General features: G+C 37.3%; 1 protein-coding gene across 3 annotated transcripts in view; it reads left to right on the top strand.

Moving 5' to 3' along the window:
• Positions 1-24258, top strand: part of SLC12A2 (solute carrier family 12 member 2) — a 90128-nt gene that overhangs the window by 19174 nt on the left and 46696 nt on the right. For all 3 annotated transcript variants that reach the window (XM_012933049.2, XM_055142046.1, XM_055142048.1), the window contains exons 2-7: positions 10102-10221; positions 11939-12014; positions 12310-12405; positions 18432-18571; positions 21067-21177; positions 23037-23145. In XM_012933049.2, coding sequence (XP_012788503.2) covers positions 10102-10221; positions 11939-12014; positions 12310-12405; positions 18432-18571; positions 21067-21177; positions 23037-23145 — 652 coding nt within the window. The remainder of the gene's footprint in view (positions 1-10101; positions 10222-11938; positions 12015-12309; positions 12406-18431; positions 18572-21066; positions 21178-23036; positions 23146-24258) is intronic.

Below are 24258 nucleotides of genomic sequence, written 5' to 3'. Positions count from 1 at the left end.
ATTTTAGGATTGTGTTATTTCTGTGTAATGTGCCTTTTTGGTGCTGGAGACTAAACAGTAGGTACTTGCACGTGCTTGACCTCAGTTTGATCCCTGGCACCCATACTCCCCAAGGAATGTTCCCTGATCACACACCCAGGAGTAAGCCCTGAGCACTGCCGGTTATTGCCCCCAAACATAATGCCTTTCTAGGTTCAGTTTCTGTTATTGTCTTATACTATGGAGACTTTATACCTTCATAAATATAATTCTTATCTTTGAGGAATTGCTTTCATAATTTTTTATTACTATATTGTATATAGAAGTGCAAGTTTTTGAATTGGTTTTTACACCTTGAAATTTTAGTGAGTTAGATGTTTTCTTTTGATTTCTTTAAAAGTTTTGCTATAGGGGCTGGATCGATAGCACAGTGGGTAGGGCATTTGCCTTACACGCGGCCGACCTGGGTTCGATTCCCAGCATCCCATATGGTCCCCTGGCCAGGAGTAATTCCTGAGTGCAGAGCCAGGAGTAACCCTTGTGCATCCCCAGGTGTGACCCAAAAAGCAAAAAAAAAAAAATTTTTTTTTTGCTACATAATCATGCTGTATGCAAATAGTAGTAGTTTGAACTTCTTTTCAATTTCCATGTACTCTCCCCTTCTCCCCACCCCCCCCCATCTTTTTTTTTTTTTTTTTGCTTAGCCTCTCTGGGAAGAATTTCCTATTCTATGGCTAAACTGACTAGTGAATATTCTTGTTCCTATCTTAAAGCTCCAACTTTTCACTGTTCTGTATGATATTAGCTGTGGACTTGTCATATGGCTTTCATTTTGATCAGGTATGCTTTTTCTATATCTGCTTTATTCAGAGTTTTTTTTTTTTAAATCATAAATGGATGTTAGAACTTTATTTGGCTTTTGTTTGGGGTCACACCTGGCTGTGCTCAGGGAATCACTACTGGTGGTGCTCAAGATACTGTTTGTTATATCAGCTATCAACCCAGGTCAGCCATGTTCCAGGCAAGCAGCCTACATGTACTATCTCTCTGGCCCTTGGATGTTAGATCTTGTTACACAATGTTATCTACATGATCATAGGATTTTTAGCCCTTATTTTGTCTAGGTGATAAATCAGATAATTTGTTGATCCATCCTATGATTCGGAATCATTTCATTATGGTATTGATTCTTTAAGTGTATTATTGAATTTCGTTTGCTAAATATTTTGTGAATTTTTCTGCTTATTTTTGTTAGGGACATCACCTTTGGTATTCTTTTGTGTGTGGGAGGGGTTAGTTTTGGTATTAAGGTAATGATAGTCTCAACATGAATTTGGAAGCATTCTCCTCATTTTTGGGGAGTTTGGAAAGGATTGGTACTAATTTGAGTATTTGGTATAATGCATCAGAAACCATGTGGTCTTGGATTTATGTTTGTTGGGAGGTTTGTGATTACTCACATTTCCTTGTTTGATCTTACAGGACTTATTACTGACTCTGTGCTCAAGGATCATTCCTGGCAGGGCTTGGTGAACCATATGGGGTGCCAGGGATTGAACTTGGGTAGACTCTTTCAAGGCAAGCACCCTGCCTGCTGTACTATACAGCTCTGCCCTCACTCCTTGTTTAGCCTTTTTAAATGGTTAGTGTGAAATAACAGCAGAGGATAAACTAGATTAATTGTGCAACTTATTCAAACCTGTGCAGTCACCAACCAGGTCAGGAATATTATTGGCATCCCAGAAATATGCTTACAACTTCGTTTTTGTTTCTGGGCCATTGCCCATAGGTATTGGGGGTGCTACTCCTGGCTTGCTGTTGAGGCAGCAGTGTCTGCCCCTTTTTAACCACCTTCTCCCACTGGCTACCATTTCCCTAAACTTTGGTCTTACTTTGTTTTTAATTGACTCTGATTGCCTGCTTTAAAACTTTATTTAAATGGATATCATTTTAGTCTACTCTTACATATTTATATTCATTTTTATTGCTTCTGTTGTATGAATATGCTATGGTTTATTTTGCAGTTAAGTATAGTTTCTAGTTTTTGGTGATTTCGAACAATGATTCACATGTCTACACAAATGTCCTTGTGTACAGTGTATAAGAATTGCATATCTCTGGGACCTGATGTACAGGGATGAAGTTGCATACCTAGCATGCAGCCAACTCTTATTTGATCCCCAACACCATGTGGCCCTCCAGCACCCCCAAACACCCCTGCACTGCAGGGCCCAAACAACATGATTGCCAACCAGTTTGCCTAAGAATCACTGGGAGAGGCCCCAGGGCCTCTTGAAAACCAATTAGGAGCCCTTTCCCCGGAAAAAAGAATTGAATATCTCCAAAGCTATATGCATATAGAAAGTATTTGGGTTAAAGGATATGCGTATTTTCAGCTTGAGGTGATAACGCTAGCCAAATCTTTTTTCCCTGACATTGTTAACCAGTTTAACTATTCTCACCAGCAAAGTATGTGTGGGGAATTTTCTATTCTGTAGGATCATCATTTCCTCACACTTCATTTTCTTAAACTATATGGGGTAAGGTCTTTTCATTTTATGTTGTGTAAACTGAGGGTCATAGGGGTTAAATCATTTGCCAGAGCTCACATAGTTGAGAGGCAGAGCTGGAATTTGAACCTAGACTGACTCAGGAGCAGATACTTGAAATTTTACTTCTACTATTTTAGGATTTTTTTTTTAAATAGAGATTGTCTGTAAAGGCTCAGTGTTCATTTACTGTATCTTTGATAAAAGGAAATTTCTGACTTGTGTTGACATTTTAATACATATTGAAGGAATGAAGTAGGTTAATAGATGAAAAATAATAATACAATATTATGAAATCGATTATAAAGAAAATAAAAAGGAAGGAAAAGAATAAATTAAAAAAATGAAAAAAATAGAAAATAAAAAGGAATGCTGATGAAAAGAAAAACTCTAGTATGAACTTTTGAACTTTGATTAAAAAGAATTGTAGGATAAATAAAGTGCATAGAATAATAACCCTAATAGCATATAAACTATAATACTTTAATAAAAAAATAGTTTAAAAAGTTGTGGGGCCAGAGTTCTAATACAGCAGCTATAGTGTTTGCCTTGCTCATGGCCCACCTGGGTTTGCTCTCTGGCATTCCTTATGGTCCCCCAAACACTACCAGGAGTAACTCCAGTGCAGAGCCAGGAGTAGCCCCTGAGCATCACCAGGTGTGACCTAAAAACAAAACAAAACAAAAAGTTGCTAGCTTGAACAGCTAATGTGGGTTTTGTATTGGAAAAGGAAAATCATAGGTAACAGGAAGCGATTGGGCTATCTTATCTACTTTCTCTCCAACTTTCTGTGTTTAGTACCACATGAAACATCCCTTAGTACAGTTACTACCTTTCAACATTTGATACACCTTCCCAGGCAGGTCCTTTGAACTTAGTAATGATTTTACTTCTATAGGTGATTTCCCTCAGATAATACACCAGAGGCCCCGGGGCATTAGTTGTTATGAGGCAGTGGGGGGCCACACTTTTGTAGGCCACACTTGTGGTGCTCAGAGGCAACTTCTGACTCCACTGTATCACTGTCATCACTGTCATCCTGTAGCTCATAGATGGGCACCAGTGCAAAAAGTAGCTTTCCCTCCTGTATCTTTTCAGGGAAACAGACATGAGTACTTAGGGAAGCCTCTGACATACAGTAGGCTTTTTAGTGAATAGTAACTGTTATTAAAGCAAACAAAATAGATATGATGAGTTCACATACTAAGAATTCTTAGTTTATCCCACAGGTAATGGGTAACCAAACCTAGATAATGTACAACTATATAAGAAACTCCTGTTTTTGAAGGCAGAAAAATGAATTTTCGGGGCTGGAGCGATAGCACAGCGGGTAGGGAGTTTGCCTTGCACGCGGCTGACCCAGGTTCTAATCCCAGCATCCCATATGGTCCCCTGAGCACCGCCAGGGGTAATTCCTGAGTGAAGAGCCAGGAGTAACCCCTGTGCATCACCGGGTGTGACCCAAAAACCAAAAAAAAAAAAAAAAAGAATTTTCTTTATATTTTATATTATTAGCACAAGGAAAATATAGTTTATAACAGTAAATTTGAATTGGGTAGGATTCTATACCAAAATGTACCTCAACCCCGCCCCCCCTGCAAATTTATGTTCTAGCCTATAAGTCAATTCTTCTCTGGAATAAAATTCTTTCAAAAGATGTGAGGAAAATCATCTTGTTTCTTGATATTTTCCGGGCGTTTACTTATAAGAAATAGAAAGGGGACTGTTCAGAAACAGATGAAAATAGTATATTTAACTTGGGGTTACTCCTGGCTCTGCACTCAGTAATTACTCCTGGTCGTCCTCGGGGGACCATGTGGGATGCTGGGAATTGAACCCGGGTTGGTCGAGTGCAAGGCAAACTTCTTACTTGCTGTACTATCGTGCCAGCCCCGAAAATAGTAAATTTAATTTCTAAGGCATCTTATAACCATAGGCTTATCCATATTGTTTTTTACTTAATATGTGCTAATTTGGGAAAGAATTAAAAACTTTTCTTGTGGAGGGGATTACTAATTCAGTTGATTTGTGATTTCTCTTAATATTAGACTAGTGATTTATTTACTTTTGGTGACTTAGGGTGGCCAGAGGCTTTATTTGGAAGGGGGAGCCCCCACACCTGGGGGTGCTCAAGGTTTACTCCTGGTTCTGTACTCAGGGGTCATTCCTGGCAGTTAGGGGACCATATGGGGTGTCAGGGATTCAACCTGGGTTGGCCACATGCAAAGCAAGGGCCTTACCCACTTGTAGTCAAACCTCCTAGCCCCCAGAATTTGTTTTGTTTTTTTTAACATTTAGATGATAGTCTGCATGAGTGATTTGATATTGACTAACTTGAAAAATAGTAATCATTGTTGTTACATTTATCTCTACCCTACAGGTAGAACCTTCTTTCAAATAAGCAATTGTAAATCTCTTAGAAACTTGAATGATCTTTTTCCAGTTCCTATCCTTTACATTGTATAAAAAGCTATATTAATTATGATTGGGATCCTAGTTTTATTGTTTGGATCAAAGTTCTGGAAAACTGTATGGTCTTCATTTGGTACATTTGTGACTATCTGACCTGTACTTTGTGACTGAAAAGAAAATTATTAACCTGTACATAAAACTTTTATCTTACAGAAAAACTGAAACTGTCGTATCCAGTTTTTCTTCCTATGTAGCTTTCCTTATCTTTAATTAGCCTTGAATTTCATCAATGGGTATCTAATATGATCCTCATTGTATTAAGTTAAGGTAATAGTTTAGAAACTATTTTCTAGTTCAGAGGTGATGCTAAAAGCAGTTTGCTATTCTAAGTAAATGAATCTTTGCATAGTCTCATAATGGTTCATTAAAGCGTAGTCAAGATTTCATGCTATACATATTTCAGAGATGTAGTCAGGAATCCCTTGTTGCAAGAGAAGATAAGGGGTTCTTTCTGCTGTAGGTATTGTTTTTTACTGTCATGGGCCCATGCACCTCAGTCAGTGATATAGGAGCATCATTCACTGGGCACTATGTAGCTTATTTGGAGACCCAAGGAACTTCTGCCTTTGCTCTGATAATGTCAGTTGTGTATGTGAACATGTTCTTGTTAAAAACGTTATTACATTTCTACTAATTTGTATACTACCAGGCAATCACTAAGGCCTTTTCTCCTTTTCAAGCTCATCTCTGTTCTATAGACTGGGAATATGTCAGAAAAAGACTGAATTGAAAATGGAGTATGAATCCCAAAGAAAGCCTTTTGTTTGTTTGTTTTTGGGTCACACTGATAATCAGGGTTTACTTCTGGCTCTGTGCTCAAGAATTATTCCTGGTGATGCTTGGGGGACCCCGTGAGATACCATGGATCAAACCCAAATAGGTGTGCGAGACAAACAACCTACCCACTGTACTATTTATCTGGCCCCAAGGCAGTCATCTTTTTTAATGGAATTAAGCATTTTATATAATAGAGACCGTTTTGTTCTAGAGGACTATATCCCAAATTTAAAGGCAATATACACTTTGTCTCTAGCCTATGTTGTAAAAATACTCTTTTAAAATACTCTCTTAAAAAGCCTGCAAAAGTACCTATTATGGAAATCGATAAAATTAATATCTAGTGAATGGATGGAAGGATGTCATTAGATCCAGATACTACTTTATGCAAATGAACTCTCCTCATGATAGAAGAACATTAGCAGTTATAGATTGGAACCTGTGTTCATATTTGAGTGTTTTGTGTTTATCTGGAGATATGTAGCATTAGAACTAAAAAGATACTTTGGTGCAGTTTACTCAGTTTTAAAACCCTAGTAAAACAAAGTCGGAACTCAGACAATGCCCCCTCCTCCATGACTTGAAAGGAAAAAATATAAATTATTTTCTTTGCTCACTCCCAGTGTTGTAACTATTTAAAAAAAACTATTTAAAAAAATAACTTGAATTTTTTTGGTATTGTTTTGCTTTTGTTTGGGGGCCAAACCTGAGGATGCTCAGAGGATTCTCCTTGCTGTGCTCTCTAAAACTACTCCTGGCCATGCTTGAAGGACCACATGAGATGACGGGGGTCAAGCTCTGGGTCTGCTCTATGCAACACAAGCGCCCTACTTGGCTGTACTAGTGCTTCAGCTCCAGTTTATAATTTTTTAAATGTTCATTTAGGAATGTTCAGTTGTACATTAGAAAGTATTTTTAAATATTTTAAACTAGGGAGGATTAGAGCGATAGGACAGCGGATAGGGTGTTTGCCTTGCACGCTACTGACCTGAGTTCGATTACTCCGTCCCCCTCAGAGAGCCCGGCAAGCCACCAAGAGTATCCCGCCTACATGCCCGTGGCATATTCGATATGCCAAAAACAGTAACACAAGTCTCACAATGGAGACGTTACTGGTGTCCGGTAGAGCAAATTGGTGAACAACGGGACCAACGGGACTTCGGACAGTGCTTCCTTGCTACAGACTAGGGAGTGTTGCGGTAGAATTTGGTGCAGGACTGTTCTTGGCTCTGCTCAGTAGTGACCCCTGGTGGTGCTCATGAGGTGCTGCAGTTTCTAAACCTTTGCTGTTTTCATTTAGAGGCAAGTTGCTGTTTATGATAAATTTTCTCATATGTGAATTACACTAGTGAAAACAATAAAACACCCAAGTATCAACATCATTATTTATACGATGAACAGAGGAGAGGTATGCTTTGCATATGAACATGAGCCACCATACAGATGATGTTTAGTTTGGTGAGATGATCAGAGAGAAAATGGAGAGGAAAAGATATGTGTTTAGGACCAAGTATTGAAGTGATACTTACAAGTTCCTGGGTAGGATATTGAAATTTGGTGTTAAGAATAAATAGTGGGCAGTGGTATTATATGGTATTCAAAAGCCTTTTGGGAGCCAGGTGTGTAATTCAGGAGACAGAGCATGTGCCTTGCACATATGGAGCACTGGTTTTGAGCCGTAGCACTGCATGGTGTCCAGGCACTGTGGGTGTGGCCCTGGTGGGTATCCTCAACTTGGGTGCTTGGAGTCCAGGTAATTAGGCATTGTTGTGTATAATTCCTACAAAATAAAAAAAAACCCAAGTGATGTGAGACAGGGACGTTAATATACGTTAGATTTGGCAGCAGAGAAATACTGGATTCCTTAATAAACTATTGCAGTGTTACTGGCAAAGTCATCTGGACATAGTGAAAGGGGGTATAGTATGGTTAAAGGAAGAAGAATGATTAAGCTGAGGCAGAAATTTGAATATTCACGAGAAGACATTATTGACAGCGGAAAGTCTCCTTTATCTACAAACGAATAAAGACCATGGAGACCAAAGTTCCCTTTAATTCTTGTTTTCTCTGCTCAGGAAAATGTCCAGTTCCACAGATTTTTTCTTAATAAAAGTTTCTCTTTATTCTGTTTTCATAATTTCAACCATTAGCTCTTTATCACTGGCCCCTCTCCTATGTTCCAGTCACAATTTTTTTTTAACTCTCTTAGAACTTTTTTTCTTACTGAGCACGTAACTCACTGGGATTGTTGTTTTCTTTCTATTCTCTGTCCCCTTCCAGTCTTCCCTCCACCTTGAGGCCCTGATTGGCAGGTGAAAATTGCTACAAACAAGTGCTACCTAGGGAAGAATTATTTCCTAAAATCCAAATTAATTGATCCCTTTATTTAATATGCCTAATTCATTAACATCTAAATTAATTCAACATCCATGAAGTTATTGTGATTTTTTTTAACTTTTGTCCATTATATAAAAAACATTTCTGTGATTATGGTGGGCAGATTAAAGTTTCTATTTAAATGCCTTATGATTAACACAATTTATATCTTATAATTGTATATGGAAATTTTTGTCTTGATATGTTTGCAATTCGTAGTAATTTAATACTTATTTCTTGATTATAAGTGTACCCTTGTGTGTGTGGGCAGTGGTTGTATAAGATAATTTTCTTTGCTAGTTATGTTAATTTTCTTTGACAATATAATGTTAATTTTCTTTGACAATATAATTTATCTGCAACTGGTGTATTTAAAGAAACAAAATTAGTATAGGCTGCTTTGGTTTCCTGTTTAAGAAAATACAGTGATGCCAGTTTCTTTGAAATTCATTGGTGAAAATATAAAGAATAACATTAGAATTTTGATTGATATTTTAGAGAGGGAAATAAGAATTAAATTCATCTTAAAATACAGCTTTGGGAACATGATGAAAAAATAAATTTTAATTTTATTTGGATCTGTCTTTATTTTCAGATAATTGTATATGCTGGAAGTGTCTTACTTTGCTTTTTGAATTTGGTTGTTTATAGTATAAAGGAAACTGGCATAAATATTGCTAGATCTTCAGCTTTGAGGTTGAATTCTGGTAACCACCCACAGCTGAAATTTTAAGATGCCTGCATACTTTTGCATTGTCGAAAAGGAACCCACATCAGTACTTAGCCTTAGAAAAAGTAGCCTTTTTTAGTTAAACTTGTTTTAGTTTTTTTTCCCCATAGAGATAGGAAGAGAAGCCTCTACTTGTGTGTGTTAGAAACATAAAATGTCAAAACACCTGGAAGAAAATACCACTGATTGTGAAAATGTATTGTGTTGTTAAACTGTTAGTTCATGTCTGATCTTAGAATAATTGGAAAGGAAGGAATGAAGGGCACTAAGTAGGTATTCACATAAGGACCGAGTAAAGGAAGGATTCAAGAATGAATCTGGTACTATGTCAGTGATGGTTGGCACATATCACTCTGGACAAGAACAGTGCTGAAAGGAGGTAAAGGGATATACATGAAAGCCGTTGAGATCTGTATCACAACATAGTACCCAAAAGGAAAGAGAAGGAGAACAAGAAGAGCAAGAGAAGAAGAGTGTCTGTTAGAGAGGCAGGCTGCGGAGGGGGTTGGCAGGAGGGAATCTACATTAGTGAAGGGACACGTGTTGGAGCATAGAATGACTGAAACTCAATCATGAACAATAACAAACTCACTGTGATGCAAAAAAAAAAAAAAGACAATCTGGGAATTCATGTAAACAGTTCTCTGGTGATGAGGAATTTTAGTTAAAGTGAAATTTCAGATGTGGGGGAGGGTGCCGACTACACACAACAAAGTCGGTGGCAGCAGGGTCTGAGTGAACTGACCTCGCTAACCTATATTTGATAAACAGTGTCCATCCATTGTGTTCTTCAGACAGAATGAAATGCCATTAAGACTTGAAGTTATTAAAATTAGTTTACTGTCAAATTTAAGCTCTAGGGCTGGAGAGATATTTCAGTGGGTAGGATTGAAACCCGGGTTCAATCCCCTGCATCCCACATAGTCCCCTGAGCTCCCAAGGACAGCAGAGCCAGGAGTAACCTTTGAGCCTTGCTGGATGCAGCCAAAAACAAAAAAATGTTTTGAACTCAATTTTAATATTCACAATTACAATTATGTCAATTAATAGTTTTCTACATTTTCCTCAGAAAAGGTACTTAGAAATCCACTTTTTTTTTTCAAATTTATACTATGCCTTCTAAACATGGTTAAATATATTTTGGTTTTCTTTTTTAAAACCAAATGATTTAAAATGTAAATTTTCTTAATCATAATTCCCATTTTTTTTTTTTGCCAGGAGCCCTTTGAGGATGGCTTTGCAAACGGGGAAGAAAGTACTCCGACCAGAGACGCTGTGGTCACATATGCTGCGGAAAGCAAAGGGGTCGTGAAGTTCGGCTGGATAAAGGGCGTATTAGTATGTGCATACACACCTTATTTCACTTTTCAAACAAATTATTTTACTTTTTATCTTTAAATGTTTTTAGTGCAAGGAATTGAATTCAGGGCCCCTTGTTCTACTAATGAACTGTATCCCCAATCAGACTTCATTTTAGATATACAGACTTTTTTCTGTTTATTATAAAATCTACTATTTTCATCAGTTTTCAGAAGACATTGTCCTCTTTTCAGCTTTTACCTTGAGTGTCTTTGAAGGTCAAATTGATAACTTGACCCCCTTTGGTTATTAATGTTCAATCCAGTAATGGGAATACATATATTATTTTAATGAAAGCAAATTTGATTACCCTATAAGTATAATTTATTTCCTTTTAATGGTCTCATATATTGTCACTTTTCAGAAATTAAGTATGGACCTGTTAAATTGACAGGAGCATCAGAATCAAGAAAACAAAATTGGAAATAGAGTGAAATAAATCTGCTTTTTTCCCCTGCTGCCCTATTGTCTTTTGCTTTTTGATTTGGGGGTCACACCTGGTGATGCTCAGGCCTTATTAGTTCTGGCTCTGTGCTTAGGAATCTGCACTCTGTACTCCTGGAGGTCTTGGGGACCACATTATTTGCTGGAGACCAAACCCTGGTCGGCCGCCAGCAAGGCTGTACCAGTTGTACTATCTGGCCCTAGTCCCATTACATCTCGAAGAGGAATGTGTAGTGACTAAAGAATAAAGAATGAAAAATTTTGCTGATATGTGAGTTCAGTTCAGTAGATGAATTTAGGTGCCTAAGGTTAAGATTTACATGTAATTTTCTCTGTGTGTGACTACACAGTAAGGATCTAATTAGAGAGGTAAATATGTCCTGCTTTAGAACTTTAGAAGCACCTACTTGGAATTATATTGGCATTTTGGGGAAAACCAGAAGGAATATTCTAATTCTAGCAGTAATTTTATTGCCTCAAGAATAGGGGGAGGGGGCTGGAGCAATAGCACAGCAGGTAGGGTGTTTGCCTTGCACGCAGCCAACCCGGGTTCGAATCCCATCATCCCATATGGTCCCCCAAGCATCGCCAGGAGTAATTCCTGAGTGCAGAGCCAGGAGTAACCCCTGTACATCACTGGGTGTGACCCCCCCCCCAAAAAAAAAAGAAAAAAGAATAGGGGGAGTGTGAAGTTTCTGGTAGTGTTACTTTCTTATTCTTAGATTGCATTGGTAAAGGGGAACGTGGTTTATCTTTTAAGGAAGAAATCTTAAAATATTTCTTAGATTTTTGTTGTTTAGTTGCTTTAGCTTCAGATTATTGTTGTGATGTGTATGTGTATATACGCACATTCACAGATACATTTGTTACATTATACTTAACAGGGTATTGTACTTAAACTCTCTAAGGTTTTAATCTACTCATAAGAGCCAGGGAGATAGCACAATAGACTGGAACACAGGTTTTTGATTGAAAGAGCACTGGATTTGATTTCTCGAGCTGCTGGAATTACATCAGTTCCTTGATCACTGCTGGGAGCAGCCCCTGTGCACTGAGCCAGGAGGAGGTCCCTGAGCACCACTGGATGGTCTAAAATCCAAACCAGTTATAAACTGCTCAAGGGAAAGGTGGGATAACTAAAATTTACTGTAGTTTTAAGTGTATGTTATCCTGTTTTTGTCTAGCTAGGAAGAAACTTATGAGTTGCTTTTGATCACTTTCAAATATTACTTGATTTCCTTTTTCTTCCTAGGTACGTTGTATGTTAAACATTTGGGGTGTGATGCTCTTCATTAGGTTATCTTGGATTGTGGGTCAAGCTGGAATAGGTATGTGAAATTGCACACTACATGATTCACTTAAGAATGAGAAAGCTGAATAACTGCATGCTTCAACTTTCAGCCTCATAAAACTCAAGGAATTAAAATCATTTCTAAGCTATGTTCTCCTTTCTATTTGTTTTGATTTACTAGTTTCATAACTCATTAAATTTTCTAAAATGGGATCAAGTAAAATCCTAAGTTGCAATGTATACTTATATTCTGAGAGCAGCCAGTCTGGATATGGCCAGTTTAAGTAAAGAGTAGGTAGTTATTCTTGACTTTTTCCTCTTTTTTCCTAAAGGTTTATCGGTCGTTGTAATAGCCATGGCCACTGTTGTGACAACTATCACCGGATTATCCACATCAGCAATAGCTACTAATGGATTTGTACGAGGAGGTAAATTCAGTCTTTGGACATCATTGTTGAGTTACTTTTACTAAATAAATTTGAGGACTTAAGTCTTTTAATTATTTACCTTTCCAAAGCAGTATGTCAGGTTTGTAGACAAAAAAAATTATCAAGCACTTTCAGGCTAGTATATTCAAATATGAAATTTTATATTGACCAATGCACAGACATATGTGCTGTAACATGTATTTACAGTGTATACTGTATTTGTTGGAAAAATGCAGGAACTTCTAATTGGGTTTGTGCTTTTGCTGGGCTGCCTTTTGTACCTCCTTTCAGGCGTTGACCTTTTGGATCATTAATATGCAACCCTCATTTGGACATTGTTGGACAGAGGCAGCCTAATGTCTTCCCATTCATGGGACCTTGGGCAGGGTTCTTTCCTGATGACTTAAAAAAAGCTTGAGTGAGTAATACCTGGGCCTCTGAGTCAAGTCCCATCAGTTTTCTTCTGTGGCTGCTCTCAGACATATGTCTGAGATTCCCACCCCCTACCTCCCTCTTTCTGCTAGTGGGAGCACTAGGAGTGTAAGAAACTGGCCATGGATTCCATGAAAATAATAAGAAAAATCTATTACCAAACAACTTATTAGTTAACTGGAGTGAGAAGATTTCTTGAAAAAGTGTGTCCAACCTCCTGTCACAGCAGATTTGCTGAGAAAAGAATAAACTAGTTCCATTTAACTGAACTTAACATTTTAGATCTGTATTTTATTTTTTGTTATTGTTGTTTTCGGTTTTTGTCTTTGGGCCACACCTGTTGGTAATCAGGGTTTCTCCTGACTCTGGGGTCAAACCCGGGTTGGCTACATACCAGACAAGCACTTTACCCTCTGTACTATCTCTCCTGCCTCTATACACAGTTTTTTTTTTTTTTTACCTCATCAGTTATCTGGAGACAGGGAGAAAACAGATTTTCATTTTTTCCTCCTGATTTCATATTTCTTACATACCATAGATGCAGAGCATTATGACCTTGACGGATGCAGAGCATGTGTAATGGTTTGCTGATATCTTGTGTGTATTTTAGCCTTGTTCCAGGTCCATTGGCTGTAGGATATGGACATGACCAACAGATTTTCTTTAGCTTCTTGTGTTCTAGAGTCCCAGACTATCTGTCTGTTACTATTGGGGAATGGAAGTGGAAGAAGAAATAGGACAAGGCATTATATTTTTTTCAAGGGATCAGCAGCTCCTCAAAGAATTTTTCCTTATCAGTTCTTTGAATTTAGGTAGTGAGCATTAATGGAAATGGTTCATGAAGCCAATGGCAGCATCACTTCAGAATTTTTCTCTCCATGTGAATTAAAACTTATTGGAAGTATAGATCTTAGTGAAAAATATCTCTTAAATTCTTCTCATCACTCATAGCTACCACTAAATATATTTACAAGTATATGTACCTCAAAACTATGCCCAGTCATCTACCTTGAGATACCAAGGAAGTATGGGAATGTGGAATGCTTGAAGGTGAATCATAACAAATTACCAAATGCTGCAGTTTTGTCTAGTGCCCTCAAAATTATAGCTCACAAGGGAAGAAATTACAGGGAAAAACCTATCAATTAGAACATTCAGTTCTAAATCCCGTTATCTTGAGACACTCATACAAATAAGATAGTATTCATGCTTTGCTGAAATAATAAAAATTATAAGGAAAAAGCCATTGAAGAAATGACCAAGTGCTTTTGGAGAAAAATTTATTTTTTTGCGTGACAATTGGTGATTTTGATTGTCTGGCTAATCCTTTATAGACTGTTAATAAGCTGCATCTTCTTAGGTAGTGAGCCCTAATGGAAATGGTTCATGCAGCCAATGAGTTTTATGTAGAATCTTTCAATGAATGTTACTCAAAGGGGTGATCCTATTATGGATGGGTACCTCACAGGAGAACACAGGCTTGAAGAACAAACCAGTGACATCAATTTGGACATTCTTTAGTAATTAAGAATATTTGTGGAAAATTGTGCTTAAATATTAAGACTTACAAAGGCAAACCCTAGCACATCACGAGGGGAAAATGAGATGAATTAAGATTGAATTTTGGGAGGCAGGTGTGCTAGAGCTTGAGGCCACACACCAGCAGTATTGAGGGACTGCTTGTTCCCGACTGCTTCCACCAGTGCTCAGGGAACTATATAGTGTGGGGCATTGAACTCCAGGCTCCTACATGGGAAGCGTCAGCTCCAAGCTTTTGAGCTATTTGCCCAGGCCAAGATAAAAAAAAAAAAAAAATGGGGGTAAGGGAGAGCCAAGATAAAAAAAAAATGGGGTAAGGGAGAGGCACACCTTATAGTGCTCTGGGCTTACTTCTGGCTCAGGGATCATGTGGGGTGCCAGGAATTGAAGTGAGGTTGTCTATATTGCAAAGGAAGCTCTTTACCTGCTGTACTATCTGTCCGGCCCACCAGGATTAAATTTTTTTTTTAAAGTTTTAAGTCTTTTTGATAAAATTTTTATATCTCTTAGTTTACAGTTCTATAAGCTATGACAAATGCAAGTAATCATGTGCCAGTAACATCACAGTCAAGGCAGGACATTCCATTACGTCAAAAACTCCATTTGTTCATTTTTCTGCCTTTAGCCCCTGGCCACCACTTATCTGTCTTCTCTCTGTTCCTGTAATACAAAAAATTGTTTATGTAAAATTATAAGGGAGTTTGTAGCCTGCTGAATTTTGTCTTTCATTTCACCAAATGCTTTTAAGATCTGTGTATTTCCTTATCCATCAGTAGTGGATATTGTGTACACATAGCATAGTTTGTTTCTCCATTTCCTGATTGAGAATCATTTAGAATTTTTTTCTTGGTTGTTAAAAATAAAGTTGCAGTAGGGGCTGGAGTGTTAGTACAATGGGTAGGGTACTTGCCTTGCACACAGTCAACCTGGGTATGATCCCCAGCATCCTATATTGTTCCCTGAGCACTTCCAGGAGTAAGGGGTTATCTGGAGTATAACCCAGGTGTGGCTCAACAACAAACAATTCAAATGAACTATAAAAGTAAAGCTGCAGTAGTTGTTAGCATTGAGGTTTTATGTGAGTGTAGATTTTTAACAGACCAGTGAGAGAAATTGCCTGATAAAATGCAAGCTCCTCTTTATATGAGGAGTCAAATTGTTTTCTAAAGACTATGTTTTTCTTTTCAACAAAGAGTGAATGAGAATTCAGTTGGCTCACTCATGGGTAATTTCACTGGCATTTGGTATTGTTAACCCCCCCTCCACACACACACACACACACACACACACACACACACACACACACACACACACACACACACACACAACCTTCAGTCCTTGAGTGGAGTGGAGAATGTGAGGCAAACAGAGTGGGCTGGGTGATGCCAGTGATGGAACCTGACATTCTCTGTGTGTTCTCCACTCCTTTGAGCTTGGCCCTATTTTTATTTTAATAGTATGTGTGTAGTGGTATTGTGATGGCTTTCACTTGCTTTTTACTAATGTCTAAACATTTGAATCTCTTAGATTTTCTCACCTTTGATAGGAATGCATATCTAATGCAAGTTATTTTTCAATATGTATTCTGCATGTGTTTTCTCCTAGTATGTGAGATGAATTTACATTCCCATAATGATGTCAATTGAAGAGCAGTGCTTAGTTTTAAGTTCAATTTATTATCTTTATTTATTTTTGCTTTTTTTTTCTTTTTTTTGATCACACTCAATGATGCACAGGGATCACACCCGACAATGCTCAGGGCTGACTCCTGGCTCTGCACTCAGGAATTATTCCTGGCGGTGCTCCGGACCATATGGGATGCTAGGAATCGAACTTGGTTCGGCTGCATGCAAGGCAAATGTCTTACCTGCTGTCCTATCACTCAAGCCCCCTATTATCTTTATTTTTGCGATGTTTTTGGTGTTGCATATAAGAAATTGTTGCTTAGTTTGGATTCTTAATGATTTTCCCGTATTTATTCCATTAAAAAAACGTAGCCTACGTTTTCAGTCATCCATTTTTATATGTCATCCGTTTTTAGTTAACTTTTGATAGGGTACAAAATATGAATCAAAATCCATATTCCAGTATTTGTTATTTGTTCTAGTTATTCCAATATTTGTTGAAAATGATCTCTTTGTTACTTTATCTGGAATAAGTTGAATATTGAAAAAACTTCATAGATTCTGTGTAATTCATATGAAGTTGCAAAAGATCCTGTAATTAGAGTAGTCATAAAAGAAAGACTGGTAGCATTACACTTTCAGATTTTGAACTATGTTATAAAGCTAAATCAAGACAGTATGGTACTGGAATAAAAATACACATTTGTGAACTGAGAAAATTTATGGGAATATAGTCACCTGATATTTGATATTGCAGTTAGGAATACTCACTGGGAAAAGAATATTCTCTTGAATAAATGGTTTCAGGAAAATTGGATAATTGTATGTAAAAGTTTAGTTCCATTAGGACTCTTTGTGTTCAATCATTTCAGAAAAAAAATTAAGTTGTATTACCTCATTAAAAAGCATAAGGAGGGGCTGGAGAGATAGCACAGCGGGTAGGGCGTTTGCCTTGCACGCGGCCGACCCGGGTTCAAATCCCAGCATCCCATATGGTCCCCTGAGCACCGCCAGGAGTAATTCCTGAGTGCAGAGCCAGGAGTAACCCCTGTGCATCGCCAGGTGTGACCCAAAAAGAAAAAAAAAAAAAGCGTAAGGATACTGAATGATCAGTTTGTAAATCATATTTTCCAAGACAATAAAAATAGTGAAATGAGTAAAGAAGCTTAGGGTTGATGAGTTTGAAATATTGAAGTGTAGAAGTATTTAAGTATAGTATTATTTTAAAAGCTTAAATAGAATTCACTACAAAATTTGTTACAGGTGTTTCCAAAATGTAGTTTGTGTGTTATTTAGTACATTACCAAACTGGAATTTTTTTGCTTGCATTTGTCATGATTATATTGGGAAAATGCAGAAATAAGTATTCAATTGTTCAGTGGTATTCATTATACAGTCAATACATTATATGGTATTCATTGAATGTTATTTTATCTAGAAAAATTCATACAACTTCATCAATATTTTAGATCTCTAGATTGTCATATGAAAGCTAGATATAAATAAGCATTTTTGATGAGCTCTTAGAGATTTCAGTTAAACTGTGGATGATTTAAAATCATAGAAGTGGGATGAAGAGAAATTCTACGGCGTGTAGGGTGCTTTCCTTACAAATGCAGCCAACCCATATGGTACTCCCCCATCCTCTAGCACAAGGAGTAATTCCCAAGACAGAGCTAGGAGTAACCCCTGAGCACTGAGCATCGCCAGGTGTGGCCCAACCCCTATCCCCCCAATCATAGAACTGGTCTATTTTTTAAGTTGGAGTTACCTACCTGCTCTATGATGGCTCATTTATTACGTTTTCCTCTGCCATTAGGCAGAATTTTTTAGAATATTTAAGCTACCACTTTATACTATTCATTACAATTTTTTTGTGGATTTTTGTTTTGCTTTGTAATGCACATTACTTAAAAATTAGACTAGAAGCCGCAGAGATCATATAGTGGGTAAGGTGCTTGCCTTATATTTGGCTGACCTGAGTTTGATGCCTGGCCATGCATATGGTCTCCTGAGGCCCATCAAGAGTGATCTCTGAGCACAGAGCCAGGGAACAAAATAATCAGACCGATTAGCTCAGTTGTGATTTTTAAAGGATATATTAAGATTAAAAATTCTTAGAATATCAATCACTTGGGAAATAATCTTGATATCTTTGAATGTGTGAGGAAGAAAGTATTACCAATTCTGATTTTAAACTTTAGAAATAAAATACGTATTTTATATTTGATAAAGGAAGAATTCTCTACAGACTTAATGAAGTGGGTTGTAAAGAATTCTGGATGGTTGTGAAAATATGCTCACCCACTTGCCCATTAATTTAACTGCTTGCTGGAGTCATATGCTTTGTGAACTCTTTTGTATGATTAAAAGGACTATTTGACATTTAAAATCCTAACTTAGTGCTTTGTTGTTGTTTTTTTCTTTTAGGAGGAGCATATTATTTAATATCTAGAAGTCTAGGGCCAGAATTTGGTGGTGCAATTGGTCTGATCTTTGCTTTTGCCAATGCTGTTGCAGTCGCTATGTATGTGGTTGGATTTGCAGAAACTGTGGTGGAGTTGCTTAAGGTAATTCACCTTTTTTGTCATTTGTTAATGTCTTTATTGAGTGCTTATTGACACTAGATAGGAAAGCAGTGATGAACATGAAACTATTCCTTCATAAAATTTAGTATGGGAGAGTAGACAAAGAAAAATAATTTTATAGAATATCCGAAGTGGATAACTGTAGGAGCTTTGACAGCATGAAGGGAGATGACTTAACATTATCCAGGAACAGAAATGGCGATGTCAAGCAAGGACTTTATAGGAGCAGATGCTAAACTGTAGCTGCAAAGAGCTCAAGGGGATGATAGTTTAAAGGGCTATATTGCATGCACTAGAGAGATCCAAACTTGATCCCTAGCACTGCATAATCCCTCAAACACCACCAGGAGAAACCTTTTGAATATCCTGTTCAAAGTAACCCCTAGGCACCAAGTATGCCCCTCAAACAATCAACAAAATATACAGAGAAAAAAATTACCAAGCCAGGAAGAGTCTTGTTTGCTGTTAAATTTGAGTTTTATCTTGATTGGAGTTGGAGACCATGGCATGATTAGATTTGGGATCAAACAAAATACCTTCCCACACTAGCGAATGGATCTGGGGCACCGAAACTGAAGATAAGAGACATTTAAAAAGGTGGAAGCCAGGGAGATAGCTGAAGGGACTGGGACACATGCTTTGCGTGCAGGAGACACACACTTCCACCTCTAGCACTCCAGAGTTCCCCAGGCACTGCCATGTGTAGTTGATACCAAAACCAAAATAAATGAGTAGGTAAGAGGTTGTTGTCATCTTTCTTGGAGAGAAAATGCTGTCTTATTTATGAAACAAAATCAAGGGATCTGGAGATAAATGGGTGAATATGAGATTTTTTTTGTCTTGTTGAATAAGTGGTTTGATGATTAATGAGTTGTAGAAGGGAAAGGTAAATTACTTCAAATTTATACTCTGTTGTTTGACTTGGGTTAGTTGGGAGGTAATGGATTCAGTGTGAGATTGACATTATAGGACACTTGAGTTTTGTATGTCTAATTTAGGAGCTACAGTCATACCTAAGTAGAACTGACTAGAAAATGGTTGATAATGAATGCTATTCTGGATTTTGTAGAACTTGTTTAAATGGAGTTTTGGAGATATATGTCAATTAAAGTAGCACTGTAGCACTGTTCTCCCATTGTTTATTGATTTGCTCAAGTGGGCATCAGTAACATCTCCATTGTGAGACTTCTTGTTAACTGTTTTTAGCATATCAAATACGCCATGGGTAGCTTGCCAGTCTCTGCCCTGTGGGCGGGATACTCTCAGTAGCTTGCCGGGCTCTCCGAGAGGAACGGAGGAATTGAACCTGAGTCAGCTGTGTGCAAGGCAAATTAAAGTAGTAGAAGTTAATAGATCTGAAGGGAATCTTGTGATACCTATACTGTTCATGTTAGGATAAGTTATAATTCTTCCATAGTAGTATGTGGTGTTTTAGGAGGTGCTTAATTCAGAAAGGTCGGATATAGTCCAATGGCATTGACCTTAGCTGTGAAAGCTAAAGTAGTGGAGAAAAGGAGTAAGTAAGCAAGCAATATAATCTTTAAGAGTTCTTTTTCTTTTATTGTTCTGTTTTTAGTAAATTTTGTAATTTTTAGTGTTTTTGTTGTCATTGATACTAAACCATAAATGATTTTTCTTGTAATGAATCAGTGAGGTTTTCAGCAGCAGCTTGAAAGGGTCTTCATTTCTTTTTCTTTGTTTTTTTTCATGGGGCTATTATTCTCAGCAATGGAACTCAGTGCTCCCATTTGCAAAGACTGCACTTCATCCCATTGAGCTCTCAGGCCCTGATTTCTTGATTTTATGTGGCATAAAATCTTTTATAACATGACCTTACTAATTGCCCATTTGACATGTAACTTAATTCTAGTGAGGGATGAATGATAGTAAATTGGATAGGGTGCTTGCCCTTCACGTGCTGACCTGGTTTTGATTCCCAGTACCATCTCTGGCTCCCTGAATACTTCCAGGGGTAATAAGCCCTAAGCACAGCAGGGTGCGGCCCCCAAATCCCACCTCCTTGCCCCAATCCTAATGATTATAATTGACTTCACCATGAGTTTTGTTTGCTGTTTTTAGATTAGAATAGCAGTGTTAGTACTTTGATAATTTTTATGACACCAGATATTTGAATAATAAGTGGTAAATAATTTATTCCTTTTCTTAATTCTTGTTTTGTTTTGTTTTTGGGCCACACCCAGTGGTGGTCAGGGCTTACTCTGTGCTTAGGGATCACTTCTGGCAGGCTCAGGAGCCATACAGGGTGCCTGGGATCTGACCCAGGTCGGCCACATGCAAGGCAAGCACCCTACCCCACTGTACTGTCCAGGCCGTATACCTTTTCCTTAGGTTTCTCTGTTTATTCATTAAGTAGGTATTTATTCAACCTTTGTGTACAAGGAACTGTGATATGTTTACAATGTTTTTAAAAGAATTTGTTTATCTAAAATAATATTGGTCATTTTAACTCTTTCTAGGAACATTCCCTTCTTATGATAGATGAAATTAATGATATCCGAATAATTGGAGCTATAACAGTGGTGGTCCTCTTAGGTATCTCAGTAGCAGGCATGGAGTGGGAAGCAAAAGTAAGTAATGATGCTGTTGAAATATCTTTAAATAATATAAACTTAAGGCTTTAAACCTCTGGTTCACACACATGCAAGTCCACACATGACATGGTTGACAATTGCTAGTTTAAAATATAGTAACAGTTTAGATTTTGAAGATTCCCAGGTTACCATTTTTAGAAATTTGCATATAAGACTTTTTTTTTTTGGCAAAGAAGGAAGGAATTACTATGAATTAACATTTGATACAAGATTCACTTCAACACAGTGATTTTAAACTTAATTTTTCACCTTCATTCCCCAAATTAAAATGGTGGTCTTTTGTATTTAAAAGTAAAGTTTTAACCTAATCAGAGAGAGAGAACAAGAGAATAACCTGCCATAGTGGCAGTGTGGGGTGGAGGGAGATGGGACTGGGGAGGGTGGGAGGGATGCTGGGTTTACTGGTGGTGGAGAATGGGCACTGGTGAAGGGATGGGTTCTCGAACTTTGTATGGGGGAAACATGAGCACAAAAATGTATAAATCTGTAACTGTATCCTCACAGTGATTCACTAATAAAAAAAATAAATAAAAATAAAAAAAAAGTAAAGTTTTAAACTAAATTTGAAATTAGTGCTCACATGAGATAAGAGAAGTTAATCCTTGCTAATTGAAATTAAAAGATCTAAGTAGCACTTTTTCCGGAGAGAATTATTGAAGAATGCAGCAAGTACCCCAAAACATTTCTGTACTTAAAGACATTGTCACAGCACAACTCTGGCTTTATGAATAATTGATGTGCACACACGTACTTTTGAGGAACTCAGTCTTTTTATTTTCTATTTATTTATTTATTTATTTGCTTTTCGGGTCACACCGGCGATGCACAGGGGTTATTCGTGGCTCATGCACTCAGGAATTACTCCTGCCGGTGCTCAGGGGACCACATGGGGATGCTGGGAATTGGCCGCATGCAAGGCAAATGCCCTACCCGCTGTGCTATTGCTCCAGCCCCTCAGTCTTTTTATTTTTAAAAAGCTCGTTCAAAGTTTCTTGTTTACTTTCAGAGATTGTGTAAAATCATGTTTGTGTTATAAATGACCTATGATAATTTTTACCAAATCAGAACATAGGAAAGTCTACTGGAATAATTTTTTCAAGGTTGTTATATATATAGCATAATACAGTTATCAAATGAATGTATGAAAAATATGAAACTTTAATAAACTTGTGAGATGATTCATAAATTCTTCCAGAGATATTTTTGTTTTTGTATTTTTCCAACTTGTTGGCTGCTTACAGAGCGGAAGAGAAGGGATTGTAGTTCTCTGCGCTCTTGGCTTCCCATCCTCACTGCTCCTTGAAGTTTCTTCCTTAGTCTTGTTGATCTTTTTAAACTTTAGTCTTTTCCTAAAACACCTTTAACATTGTGTTTGAACTTGATTTGCGTGAGGATGTGGATATATTTCATTTATTTAAAAGTACATGCTGTTGGGGCCAGAGTGGGCACAGTGGGTAGGACACTTGCCTTGTATGTGATCAACCTGAGTTCAGTTCTCGGAACCCCACATGGTCCCCAAGCCTTGCCAGGAGTGATTACTGAGTTCATTGTCAGGAGTACGCCCTGAGCACCAGCAGCTGTGGCCAGCTCCTCTCCCCACTGGAAAAAAAAAATTAATGGCATTATCCTACTTTTGGTGCCCAGTTCCCCTCTGTAAATTAAGCACTCTAGGGTAGCTCTTTAAACATTGTTCATTAAAAACAACAACTTGTACCAGGCAATGTTTGAGAAAACAAATCAGAAATTTTTCTCTTGTGGAAATTATATTCTAGTGGAGATGAATCAACATATACACATGAGATAATTGGTTTTGATTTGAATCTTTAAAATTCCAGGCTCAGATTGTGCTTTTGGTGATTCTGCTACTTGCTATTGCTGATTTCATCATAGGAACATTTATCCCTATGGAGAACAAGAAGCCCAAAGGTTTCTTTAGTTATAAAGGTAAGTGAAATAAGGTATTTTTAAAGTGCACATTTTATTATTCTATTATTAGATAAATCGAATACATTTTATATGTCTTATAATGCAGTTGAGTTTGGTGCATGTAGTTTTTCTTTTTACCTGTGGAATAGAGTAAAATAACTTTTAGCTACATTTTTATTATTAGCAACAAAAGATGATAGAGGTAGAAAAACCATTGCTACTAAGGAAAGATGTTTCCATTCTCCACAAATTTGGGGAATTTGTAGCTAAAATCACAACATTGCATTTTAACTTTATACATTTTGTTATGTTTAAATAAGAGTATTTAAGTGTGTTAAATACTGAAAATAAATTGAGATACTGTTTATGTGAAATAAAATTTTCTAGTTTTTCTAGTTTTTTTACATTATTGAGTGAGAATTTTCTAATTTTATTTTTTCCATTTATAATTTTCCATTTTATAATTGTTGAAATTCACTTGTCATGTATGATTTCCATTTTATAATTGTTGAAATTCACTTGTCATGTATGATTTCCTAAGGTGTCTATCTGAACTTCTTCCATCTCTCCCTCTCCTAATCCTTTCCCTGTTAATTGAGTAGCTTTGAACATATCTCAGCAAAGTGGGAGCAGAAAACAATAGTTTCAGTAATAACAGGGAAGCCTATTACCTAGACCTCTTCAGTTGACAAAAACTCATTGTTTTGAAGTCCTAGAGACAAAGGCCTAGCTTCTTGTGAGTTGGTTCACCTAGAGCTACTCCTACAGAATTTGTAAAAATATGCAGACTATATATCAGTGCACTTCTTCCTTCAAAAAGTCTAACTGGTGAAAAAAATCAGCTGATTAAACTGAGGTTAGAGACCTAGATAATTTACATTGTGATGTAAGCTCTTTAATCTTCTTGTAGACTGTTAACATTGGACATTCTTTGCGCCCAGTCTGAGTGGTTCTGGGCTAGCCTGTATCTGACACTGACTTAGTTGGCTGTGCAGTTTTCTGATAGATTGTCTCAGGGTTTTTTCCTTAAACAAGTCCACATGCTGTTATTTCTACTTCTGCTCCTGGGTTGATTCTGTGATGTCCATTGTGGTTGCTTGGGGTTTTGCTTTTTTAAAAAAAGATTTTTTT

This window comes from Sorex araneus, chromosome 6 (genome assembly GCF_027595985.1).
Source record: "Sorex araneus isolate mSorAra2 chromosome 6, mSorAra2.pri, whole genome shotgun sequence".
Taxonomy (NCBI): domain Eukaryota; kingdom Metazoa; phylum Chordata; class Mammalia; order Eulipotyphla; family Soricidae; genus Sorex; species Sorex araneus.
This window is presented reverse-complemented; position numbering and strand designations above follow the sequence as displayed.